The 12,747-nt window shown below is 41.9% G+C and overlaps 2 protein-coding genes across 2 annotated transcripts in view; one reads left to right on the top strand and one right to left on the bottom strand.

The window, feature by feature from the left end:
- Positions 1-12,747, top strand: part of LOC145361219 (scavenger receptor cysteine-rich type 1 protein M130-like) — a 237,407-nt gene that overhangs the window by 13,477 nt on the left and 211,183 nt on the right. The gene's annotated exons all lie outside the window — the stretch shown is intronic.
- Positions 5,110-12,747, bottom strand: part of LOC145361198 (scavenger receptor cysteine-rich type 1 protein M130-like) — a 43,592-nt gene continuing 35,954 nt past the window's right edge. The window contains exons 8-11 of the mRNA XM_080216838.1: positions 12,302-12,621; positions 7,365-7,475; positions 6,669-6,785; positions 5,110-5,156 (exon numbers count right to left, since the gene is read on the bottom strand). Of these exons, the coding sequence (XP_080072964.1) occupies positions 5,110-5,156; positions 6,669-6,785; positions 7,365-7,475; positions 12,302-12,621 (595 nt within the window). The remainder of the gene's footprint in view (positions 5,157-6,668; positions 6,786-7,364; positions 7,476-12,301; positions 12,622-12,747) is intronic.

Here is a 12,747-nt window from a genome sequence, read left to right as displayed (position 1 = left end):
AGGAATGTGTGTCTGGAGCTCTGAATGACAACGTTCCGATGAGACGAGGGGGTTTTGGTGGGTCGAGGGAACCGTGGTGCACAAAGGATGTGTTGAACCTAGTCAGGAAGAAAAGGAAGGTGTACAAGAGGTTCAGGGAATTAGGAGATGTTAAAGATCTTGAGGAGTATAAGGACTGTAGGAGGGAACTTAAAAGGGAAATTAGGAGAGCCAGAAGGGGTCATGAGAAGACCTTGGCGAGTAAGATTAAGGAGAATCCCAAGGCCTTCTATAAATATGTGAAAGGTAAAAGGATAAGAAGAGAAGGGATAGGACCGATAAAAGGTGAGGGGGGAAAGGTTTGTGTGGAACCAGAAGAAATGGCGGAGGTGCTTAACGAGTACTTCGCCTCAGTATTCACGGTGGAAGCCGATCTGGGAGATTTTGTTATGGATTTGCAGCAGATGGAAAGGATTGAGTACGTGAATATTAAGGAGGAGGATGTGTTGGAACTTCTGAATTCTATCAAGGTAGATAAGTCGCCGGGACCAGATGGGATGTACCCCAGGATACTGTGGGAGGCGAGGGAAGAGATTGCAGAGCCCCTGGCGATGATCTTTGCGTCGTCAATGGAGACGGGAGAGGTTCCAGAGGATTGGAGGATTGCGGATGTAGTTCCTATTTTTAAGAAAGGGAACAGAGATAGCCCGGGAAATTACCGACCGGTGAGTCTGACCTCAGTGGTTGGTAAGCTGATGGAGAGGCTTCTGAGGGACAAGATTTACGAACATTTGGAGAGGTTTGACATGATCAGGAATAGTCAGCATGGATTTGTCAAGGGCAGGTCGTGCCTTACAAGCCTAGTTGAGTTCTTCGATAATGTGACTGAACACATTGACGAAGGAAGTGCCGTGGACGTAGTGTACATGGACTTCAGCAAGGCGTTTGATAAGGTCCCCCATGCAAGACTTCTTGAGAAGGTGAGAGGGCATGGGATCCAAGGGCCTTTGGCCTTGTGGATCCAGAACTGGCTTGCCTGCAGAAGGCAGAGAGTGGTTGTGGATGGGGCTTTTTCTGAATGGAGGTCAGTCACCAGCGGAGTGCCTCAAGGATCTGTTCTGGGACCCTTGTTGTTTGTCATTTTCATAAATGACCTGGATGAGGAAGTGGAGGGATGGGTAAGTAAGTTCGCTGATGACACGAAGGTCGGTGGTGTTGTGGATGATCTGGAAGGATGGCAAAAGTTGCAGCAGGACATAGATAGGATGCAGGACTGGGCGGAGAAGTGGCAGATGGACTTCAACGCGGATAAATGTGTTGTCGTCCATTTTGGCAGAACCAACGGGATGAACGAGTACACTATTAAGGGCAGAAGTCTGAGTAGTGTTGAGGAGCAGAAGGATCTTGGGGTCCGGGTCCACAGGACTCTTAAATCGGCCTCGCAGGTGGAGGAGGTGGTCAAGAAGGCGTATGGTGTACTGGCCTTCATTAATCGAGGGATTGAGTTTAGGAGTCGGGAGGTAATGCTGGAACTTTATAAGACCCTTGTCAGGCCTCATTTGGAGTATTGTGCGCAGTTCTGGTCGCCTCACTATAGGAAAGATGTAGAAGCTATTGAAAGGGTGCAGAGGAGATTTACAAGGATGTTGCCTGGACTGGGAGGCATGCCTTATGAAGTTAGGTTGAGGGAGCTGGGACTCTTTTCCCTGGAGAGACGAAGGTTGAGAGGCGACCTGATAGAAGTTTACAAAATGTTGAGAGGAATAGATAGGGTGGACTCTCAGAGGCTATTTCCCCGGTTTGAAATGGTCGCTACGAGAGGACACAGATTTAAGGTGCGGGGAGGGAGGTTCAGAAGTGATGTTAGGGGTAAGTTTTTCACTCAGAGGGTGGTGAGTGAATGGAATCGGCTGCCGTCAGTGGTGGTGGAGGCGAACTCGCTGGGGTCTTTTAAAAGACTTCTGGATGAGTATATGGGGTTTAATGAGATTGAGGGTTATAGATAGGTCTGTAGGTTGGTAGGTGATGTGGTCGGCGCAACTTGTGGGCCGAAGGGCCTGTTTGTGCTGTAGTGTTCTATGTTCTATGTTCTATTAATCTTGCATGGAAAGATTTACATGAAAGACAGTGGTGTTAATGTACACAGAATTAAACACTGAGAACTGGGAGAAGCGAAATGTTTCCAAATGCTGAAAGCTTCTGGGACGCAAAGATGTATTTGGTGTTGACATGAAGCTTGAACAAGTGGGAATTCTTATTTGAGGTAAAGGTGTGATGGAAAGGGGTGAAGTGGGTCACTGACATGGTGCTAACGGTGACGATAATGGGTCTGGATGTGAATTCAGATAACGGCAGCTTGTGATGGCTGTTGTGTGGACCACAGTCTATTGACTGATCAGAAAGGAATCAAATTCTTCCTTATTGGAACAGGACATTTATCAGAACAGAGGTAATGGGTCCAGATACCCCATGTTTATATGATTAATAGTAATATTAGCAGCAGTATAATTGAAACAAGAATCATAGAATCACGACAGTGTAGAAAGAGACCATTCGGCCCATCGAGATTGCAGGACAACAATCCTACCTGCGCCCCATCCCTGTGACACATGTTTAACCCGCCAATCTGTCCGACACCAAGGGACAATTTAACAAGGCCATTCAACCTAAACCGCACTGTGGGATGAAAACTGCGCAGTGACAGGGAACTCACACAAAAACGGGACGATGTGTAAACCCTACACGGTCACCCGGGACTGCAATTAGCCCTGGATCCCTGGTGCTGGGAGGCCTCAGTGCCACTGAACGCCCTGAGAAAATTAATATTGTTGAATAATCTTGTAGGTAATGACGTCGACAATAGCGATGATGGACGATATTATTAATAATAACAAGAACATTTGTGTTATTATCAAGGGCGGCACAGTGATTATCACTGCTGCCTCACAGCTCCAGGGACTCAGGTTCAATTCCAGGCTTGAGTGATCTTCTCTGTGGAGCTTGCACGTTCTCCCCGCCTCTACGTGGGTTTCCTTCGGGTGCTCCGGCTTCCTTCCACATTCTGAAAGACGTGCTGGTTGGATGCATTCACCAGGACAGGCGCCCCACTGTGGCGATTAGACGAATTTCACAGTAACTTCATCAATAAACAAACTGAACTAATGCATGAAAGATTATTATTTTTTGAGGTGCGAGAATTATTGGCAAGTTGAACAGTTTTTATGGATCAATAATTGCCCTCGGAAAGATGGTGGCCAGTTTCCTTCACTGCGTACAGTCCAGTGTAGGCTGCTAATAGATTCATAGTGTTGTTCGAAAGTGATTGGATTGATTTGGGTCCATCAGCATTGACCGAATGGTGATATGGATGAGTTGCAGTGTTCTGGTTTTGACAGGTCAGCAGAGGATCAGAATGAATCAGACATTCTTAAAGCTCTGTTACTGGAAATGTTGAAAAATGTGAGTCATTCTGGAAGATAAATGAAATGTGAGTAAATATTATTGCATTTGGAAATATATATGTCGCTCAGCAATATTTTCATTAGATGTTGTTTGCATGTGATGGTGTTCTTGTATCGGCTGCCATACACTGCCTATCGCTAATTACCATTGAGAATCTATTATGGACTGCTTTCTTGAACTGCTGCAGTCCATATGGTGCAGGTCCTGCTCGGGGGTCGGTTCCAGGACTTTGCCTGAGCAGCAGTGAAAGAAAGGCAATATTTTTTTCCACGTCAGGATGGTGAGTGGCTGGGAGAGATAATGATTTGTGATGATGTTCCAATATCTCTACAAATTTGTCCATCTAGCTGGTAGATTTCTCGGTTTGGACTGTGCTGTGGAAGTGACCATGTTGTTTTGCTGCAGTGCATCTTTTAAACGCTGCACACTGCAGGCAAAGGGACGGGGTGAGTGGAGAATCTATTTGATCGACGGCTCGTCACTCAAGCTGGCCAATTTTTCAGGGATGATGCGAAGCTTTCTGATTGCTGTGCAAATTGGGACAGATTAGGTGGAGGGTTGTGCATGTTTGGTGGACGGCGAGCTTTTTTATGACGTTTGCTTGTTCAGATCCGAATAATATCAGGAAGAATAGGGCTTTTGGATGGATTGCTTGTTGTTAGTTGTTGGCAGGCATGATCCAGGACGAGATAGTTCCTGATACCACACAGTTAATGTTTTGTCCCCAACAGCTAGAGGTCGTCACTGGACAAATGCATCTGCAAATCACTTTTCAAATGTCTCATTGAAAGTAAGTTGTGGACCTCACACAGCGGAATACAGCACGTTCGCAGGCTGAAAACAGCGTGAGTGAGGAGGGCCTACATTTAAACATTCCTTTCTTAATCTCCTCTTGGAAAATTGTGTTTAAACTGTTCAGTTTTACCAACACTTCTTGTATTTATGTACTTATAAAATGACGGCCTCAGCGAATGAATATTTCTGTTTTAATGACGGTAACAACCGAAGAATGTTTAGAATTGCTGGGCGATAGTGTAGGGGCCTATCTGGAGTAAATGAAAACTCATGGAATACTGGATATAAAGTTTGAGGAAATAAATTGAAAAGGAAACTTGGAAATCTGACGACCATCTTCACGTGTCCCGGCGCCCTCAGTGGTCCCGGGTGCTCGAGGTAGCGATGGAATACAACATCCTGTTGTATTTACTTGCTATGGAAATGCTGTGGACCCTCCCCCTCACTTCAGTGACAATCTAGATTACAGTAAATTAAGATAACGGAACCAAACCATATATTTATCAGTTCTAATCTTTATTTAATGGCATAAGTAGGAAAGTTTTTTACAAAATAATTTTCAAATGCACTTGACAATATTGCAATAAATTTTGAATCATAACAGTGACTCCGTTCCACAATGCAATGCGATGTAACAGCATTAATATGGACAGTGTAATGCTCGAAATACATTCTCCGCTGTTTTTCATTGTTCCTTGAATGGAACGTTTCTTTTTTCATGCAAATCGAAGAGAAAAATCATAATTCATCAAGCACAACATGAAGTAATGTCCAATTAATTTTAAACAACAGCAACATTTATATCTGCAGTTACAGCATAATCAACATGGCGATATGTGTGGAAAAGTGAAGGGGTGTCCCCTTTAATTTAAGTCATATGTCTGAGGACGTCACATCCTGAATTTGTTGAAGACGGTGATCTGAAACAGTAAAAGAAAAATGATTAAGAATTACAACCATTTCCACAAGCAGGTCATCACTTCACAAGTAATTGTATGATATTCCAGTTCAACTGTCAGTTTCTTTGTATCAAATACACACTGCACATTCTCTCCGATACTTTCAATGTAATGTACCACTGAAAATACTGCAGGAAATCACAAAGCAGAAACCATGTGGGACAGGTCACATCCCTACACTGCGGCACTCCCACTGTTAAATCTCATAAAATACGATTTAACACTATAATGTATGCTTCGGAGATGAATGGTCACGGCCCAATGGCGGTTAAGAGCCCGTGCGTATGCCACAGACAGCATTATTTTACTTATCTGTTGTGAAAGGAACGCATAAGACGGGATCAATGCGGAACTACTGAGTACTGTGGGGGTAAAGAAACTTTTCGTGAAATTTGGGCTAAAAATATCTGTTTTGTTCAATACAATTCGCGGCAGGAACTGAAACCAAATGCCAAATTATTATTTGATTGGCTGGAATTCACTTCAAACCAGAGCGATTATATTCCACACAAGAGGGCGGGAGGCTGCAGTAATATTCGGAAGTGATAATCAACTCAGAAGATTCTCTCAGCATTGGGATTCCATGAAGGACATCAGAAAGTGACCGGGATTTCCTGGTAATATCCATGAAATTCTAACTTTCAACCTGAAGTCAAGTGTGTTCCTTAAATTAGTGATCAACTAAACATTGCACTTGTGATTGGGTGAATTTTAATGGTAGGTTGAAAACAAGTTTTCACAGCCCCTCAGCTGGAACTAGTTCATTAGAAAGCAGGATTAATGTAGCTTCAGAAGCTATGGGTCAAAAACAGAAATCTCCTTCACTGTGACCTTGTCTGGAGCTTCCTGAAACATGGAGTCACAAGGACTGAGCTTGATGGAATGATGTAATTTAAGTTAAAGGTTAATTTCAATCCAAATGTCTAATATAAAGGGTAATTTAAATCTAAATGATGATTACAAGCATGCGGGGATAATTTTAGGAGGAAAGTCTAAATAATTTTGCGCTACGTGCATTTGGTATTCTGAAGAATGAGAGGTGATCTCATTGAAACATAGGATTGGAATGGGGATTGACAGGGTAAACGCTGAGAGGATGTCGTCCCCATTAAAGATTCTAGCGCCAGACTGAGGAGTCTCAGTATTAAGGGACACCAACATAAGACTGAAATTTACAGGATTTTCTCCCCTGAGTGGGTGGTGAATCTTGGCACAGAGAGCTGTGGAGACAGAGTCCCTGTGCACAGTTAAGGCTGAGATAGGCAGATTGTTGATGAATAAATGAATCAAGGGTGACGGGGAAGGGGGAAGAGAGTCAATATGAAGAATGTCTGATCAGTCATGATCCGGTGAAGGAGTGAACCAATCTCGAGGGGCTGAACGGCCTAAGCATATTGCAATTTCTTATTAAATTATTTTATACTGATACCAATCGACATTCTACGAAGCGGAACAATGAATGATTTATCTCACCCAGAGTGCCGCCGTCACCGCTAGAACTCTCCGAAGTGAAGATACCGTCAGGGCTCCGGTTCAGCAGCAAGTGCCCACTCTGGGAGTCAATGGTTTCAGTCTCAGCGTCGTCATAGTCTGTCAAAGCAGGAGCTTAGAGGTAATAGCATTTGATTAAAGCAATATATAGCTGAGAGATAATAACAATTAATTAGTAATGAATGATAGTTAGAATCCTACCCTTAAATGTCTATTACCTCAACAATTATGGGACAGAAAGAAGTGTATCTCTCATGGTGTGGAAGTCACTGAGTTTTGGCGCGAAGAGTTATTAGGCTAAATTTTGTCGTAGCATTTTCAAAATTTCGTTTGATATAATAACCTTGCTAATAATTCACCAATCTCATACACCCACACACATTTCACAGCCCAAAATGGCTACTGGGAAATGCTAGAACTTTTTTTAAAACAGTTAAAATTCTTTTTTTTTCGGAAGAAAGCAAACTTCATTTCAATTGCTGCGAAGCACCATAAAACATTGTTTCAGGCTCAGAAGTTCTGGAACTGAAATTATTCTAAAATGTCTGAGCTACTTGGCGCTGTCATTTCATGGTGAGCACGTCATTATGTACACGTTTGGAGATTTCAGAAGCTATTTCAGATATTACAGAGTGAGAAGACTCGGAAGGAAATGGTAGGATGTGAACTTCGACCTACCCGGAACACAGGAGGAATCCACTGCAGGACATTCTGATCCAGGATCCGTGACTCCCAAACTGTGACTGGTGTAATATTCAATCTGTTCGAAGGAGTCAATGCTTGAAGAAACTGGTCAGCAAAAAATAATTGGTTAATAGCAAATTGTTTGCGGTTGATTCATTACGTTTTTATGATGATCAAGAACGATTCAGAAAGTCGAAGTCGATATCGCAACAATGTCAACGCCACTGTGACAATGTCCTGACATTTGATCGTGGCACCAGTTTGGGACAACAGTGAGCAGACTGACTGCAGTGGTTTAAGGGGAAGAGCCAGCGTCACATTACTGGGGCAACTATGGATGGATTAATGATGTCACTCTGCTTCTGAACAGTCCAATGTGTGAGATATCAGTGAACAGAAAATAATGTAAAGAACAAATCTGTTCCGGCTGGGTCAGAGGACAAGGGTTTACTGATACAGAATCCTTTCCCACTTCCATATTGTTTTCCTGCCCTTTATCTCCAGAGATGAAAATCCATCAGGAGTGAAAATAAGTCATGGAGGTCGCAGGCAAGACACAAGAAAGAGCAGAAATAGTCTAAATTGGAACATTATTTTCATTCTGTTCAGTCATTCTGGATAAATCTCGGTCCTCAGTACTGCTAACATTCTTGAAAATTATTTTCAAACCTCTCCTGTTTCCTGTAGCCTTTCGGTAACATCATGCTCAGACTCATACAATCCACTCCACTATCTGGTTGATTTTTATCTTCACGTTTTGCTACGTGTTCATTGTATATAAACGCCACATACTTTGTGGATGTTGGCAAGCGCAAAAAAAAAACAGAAAAAGTAGACAAAGTCAGCCAGGCTGGCATGAAGAAAAGTCATAAAAACGCACTGTTGAACTTGTTTCTCTCTCCAGCCCTTCTGAGATGGCCAACATTTCCTTCTCTTTTGTTTTCTTTAAAAATGAACCTTGTGTTTGTTTTGGTTTCACTGAACTTTCTCAGATACATTTTGCATCGAGTCATTTTTGGACCACAACATTTTAGTACATTTTATGAGGTATTTTACTGATATTCGCTAAATATTTTCATGAAGCGGGTTGATGGGTTTTTGATAAGAGAAGGGATTAAGGGTTATGAGGAGAGGGCCGGAAAGTGGAACTGAGCCACGACAGATCAGCCATGATCTTATTGAATGGCGGGGCAGGCTCGAAGGGCCAGATGGCCTACTCCTGCTCCTATTTCTTATGTTCTCATGTTCTTATTTCTTTCTCACTGTGTTTTAAATTATCTCTTGCTTTTGTTGACGTTCTTTTTTCAATCGTATGCCTCATAATAGCAAGTGAGTTAACGTTTTCTTGTAATTTGCTTCAGTACTTGTCAGACCAGCAAAATTTACTACCACTTTTAAAATGTGTTTGGAAACATTAAGATATTGTAAGAAATCATAACCATGTGATCCCAGTACCCATTTGTGTAGACCACCAGTTCTAATCTTCTTCCGACTATATAAACATTTACCCCATAAATTAATAGATTACTACAGCAACTGGTTCTAATTTTAAGATCGCCCCATGATTCTGGACACAGGGAGCAAACACTTGCATCCAATGTAATTTACTGCCTAACTGATGAATCCTCCTTAGTGATGCAGTTTTGAAGTGCATTCACTATTGCAACGTATAAACGCAGAAAACGTTTTGGGTCTTGCACTATTCCAATGCAAATGACAAGAAAGAAAGAAACAAACAAAAACGCAGGAACTTAACTTTGCCAATTTTCTCAAGGGGTAAGTATTTTTCAGGTCTACCCTCAATAGAATATTGGCCATGGATGATAGTTCCAATGAAATGTCATATCACCAATAGTACAACACCTTCTCAGCACTGCAAATCGTGTCAGACTTGATTTCCTGGACCGAATTCTGGAATGGAACTTGGACCTGGAATCATCTGAGTCAGAGGCATGATTGTCATGGACTAAAATGGAGCTGACCGTTATATTCTGTTCCCATCCGTTTGTGTATGAGTTTGTTGTTTCACACACAAATTTTGGACAACTGGAAGAATGCATTTATGGTGTTAATCATAATTTGCCAGTTGCCATTTGTAGGAATTTCATGCTGTTATTATCTGAGAAAGGTCATGAAAGGTGTACTGATTGTTCTTTATAATTTTTGACATGCAGATATATTTTTCTCACTCTGTCGGAATTGGATTAATGTTCCTGCTAATAATGCTCAGCAGACTGATGTATATTTTCCTAACCACGTTCCTTTTTCCTTTCCAATCATGGTGTCAATGTTTGTTCTCCATCAGTAGTGTAGAATTACACTCCTTAAAAATGATTCGGTGTAAAATTGGAATGGTCCCTGTGCTAGAATTTTCCTTTCTTTGAAAATGCATGGATGAAAAAAAAAGGTCCTAACGCGTTTGGTGCAAATGGTTTTTTTTTCGTAAATCTACCATCGCTATTCCAATCTTCTGCCGTCACATGTTTAAGTGTTATCATGATACAAACTGCAGAAAAAAAAAGTCTTTAATATTTCTGCCATTGCAGTATTTTGCTATTAAAACGCTTCTGTACGAAAAAACGTCAAGTTATTCTGAATTGCCAAACTTATTTCTGCATTCATTGGATATTGTGTTAATTTATTTAACAACCAATGATTCACTGTTTTAATGAACTTTGCCATCTTAACTAATCGTGTTCTCTCTCCTTCCTTGTTCGTCACCACCCTTACCCTGGTTTGCTTCCCGCAAAATGCAACACTCCCCCCCCGACCCCCCCCCCCCCCCCCCCACCCCCGGCCACCTCCCCGCCCACTCGCGCTGTCCTCTTTGTCGTGGTTGTGAAATTTCTCCCATTCGTTTTTTTTTCTTGTTTTTCAATGAAAATATATGTTTTCCTCACTTTGGCTGAAAAACTTTCAAGTTAAGCAAAAAAAACCCTTAATGTACTCCAGACATGTCCCCAGACAACAGCGATCCTGTAAATCGGTGTCAGCAGTAATGTGTTTGATTGATTTATGTTCAATCAAACAATTTATCCATGGTGATTTAAAACTGAACCTCGATGGACGAAAGGAGTAGCCTATTTGGAATTTGGGAACAACTAATCTGCTCGCTATTTTTACACAGGTGACAAAAAACCCTCTTTAGCAGTAAAGGAGATTGGAAATCTAATCAAATCCGTTCATCCTCTAAAACCTACTGAGACTTTGTGACATTTCTCCTTTCCACTTGAAGGATGAGGAAATCAACTGACAGTTAAGGGAGGGAAACCTGAAGTTTTCAGCGTAGCTTGGGTTTGAAATGAAGTAAAAATACAAACTTGAAGCACGGAACTCAGTGGAAACCTTGCCAGGCGGAATGTCATCTATTTCTTCATAAATGGCTTGGTACAACCCAGAAGGTGGATCCCTGACGCCAGTTGAAGGCCCTGCTGCAGGGGGATTGAGACTGTTAGTATATTGCTAGATTTACAATTAGAAATATCGTTCCTCATTAGCATTAATTTCACATCTCACTATTTGCTGAGGCCAGATTCGAACTAGGCCTGGAGAGTTTTTGTCTTGCTACCCTGGGTCATTAATAAAGTGATGATACCACTGTCTCCATCACAAGGGTAACTGAACCATTTTCAGCCCATGTAGGTCGGCAGATAAAATATTGATCACAAATACTCGGTGTGAGTTCAGAGGGAGGCTGTAGTTGTGTTTATCTGTTCAAAACTAATGGCGCACAAGGCAATCTTTAACTAAATTCCTTCATCAGTTTTTTTTTAACATCGAGCAGATCACCAACTCGTCACCACACCAAACACGATCGAACAAAACTCTCTCCCGCTCCCACCGCCTGGCATTATGATTTGGAAAGACTTTGCAGCATTATTTTTTTTTATTATGTTGTTGGTCTGCAGTGTTGGGACCGAAAACTAAATCTTCTGTCTCAGAGAGAGGGGCGCTACTCACTGAGCATCCAGCATTGAACCTGCAGTTCTCCAGTATTGGCTGCGATAGGATGCAGAATTTGCACCGATGATTGTGGAACTTAATTTAAAAAGTATCACATCACATCTCAAAATGGGTTGAATTCAAGTAGAGAGGTTAACACTGGACATAAATCGCAAAGCATAGGGTTGCAACCAATAGTAAACTGAAATGAAATATAAGTTACCAAATGTTTACCGAAATCAGAGTGCAAATTGTTTGAATTTAAATTTTTGGTCTATTCTTAGAACAAAAAATGAAGTGTATTTCGAGTCTCAGAGACGAGTGGATAAACCAGGAATATAAATGTGGATACACACTCACTTAAATGTTATATTTCTGTCTTTGCCAAGCAGCTTGGAAGAAACCATTGGCTGGATAATTTGTTTCTCACATGGACAGGAGACATTCTGCGGGAACCAGCGTAGAAGAGAATCCCCTCGGGGGTTTGGAACAGTTATTGATGTTTCAGTGTAAGTTCAGGGATATGATTCGAGCCTTACCATTCATTGTTGATCTCCTCCTCATTACTGCCAAAAGGGCGATTAATTCACAGATCAACAGGGCACCGAGTGATATGCAGATCATCAGAGGGATGGAAGTGTTTTCACCATCATGACCTAATGAAATATTCAAGAAAGTATTTTCAGGTCAAATTCCATATTGTTTCTTAATGCTTACATGATTATCAATTGACAAAACGAAGCCAATGTTAACATGTCCCAGTTATGCATCTTGACATAAAATTAACATGAGTAGTTAATACTATTTATTAATAAGAAATACCTGAAGGTGTTGGTGATAAATCCGGACCTGATGAAAATATGGGAAACAAGACACAATTAATTGGGTTGATTGTTAGAAAGATATCTGAAAACATGATTCAAATTCAGAAAACAAGGACGGACCACCGTCACACAGTCCCAAACCACACCGCTCAGTGGGGCACTTACCGGAACAAATCACACTGGCATCTTCCTTGTGATCACAGTCAGACTGAGCTAATGATGAAGGGCAGTCAAACAGAAAGGATTCACTTCCGGTGCACTTCACCTCATCCAGCCAGATAGTACCGGTACCCTGCCCAAAAGCGGCCCCTCCTGTGGCCTCGAGAGCAGAGCCACAGCCCAGCTGTCTGCAGACAACACTGGCTTCGTTCATATCCCAGGAATCATCACACACCGTGCCCCAGGCTCCATTACACCATATCTCTACTCTCCCGGAGCAATTCGTGTTACCTCCAGCCAAACGCAAACTTTGCCCTAAATTGGTCAAAAAACATATCAGTCATGGCATAGCACAAATGACGAATCAAATGCACTTTTTAAAATTAAGAATGTGAAATAACCTGATTCTCGCTTGCAGCCGTTGAGATTTTCCTGCTCTTTCTTCGGTTTGT

The sequence above is a fragment of the Carcharhinus amblyrhynchos genome, chromosome 34 (genome assembly GCF_965287045.1).
Source record: "Carcharhinus amblyrhynchos chromosome 34, sCarAmb.v2.hapA, whole genome shotgun sequence".
Taxonomy (NCBI): domain Eukaryota; kingdom Metazoa; phylum Chordata; class Chondrichthyes; order Carcharhiniformes; family Carcharhinidae; genus Carcharhinus; species Carcharhinus amblyrhynchos.
Note: the sequence above shows the minus strand (reverse complement) of the source record. Positions and strands in the feature narration are given on the sequence as shown.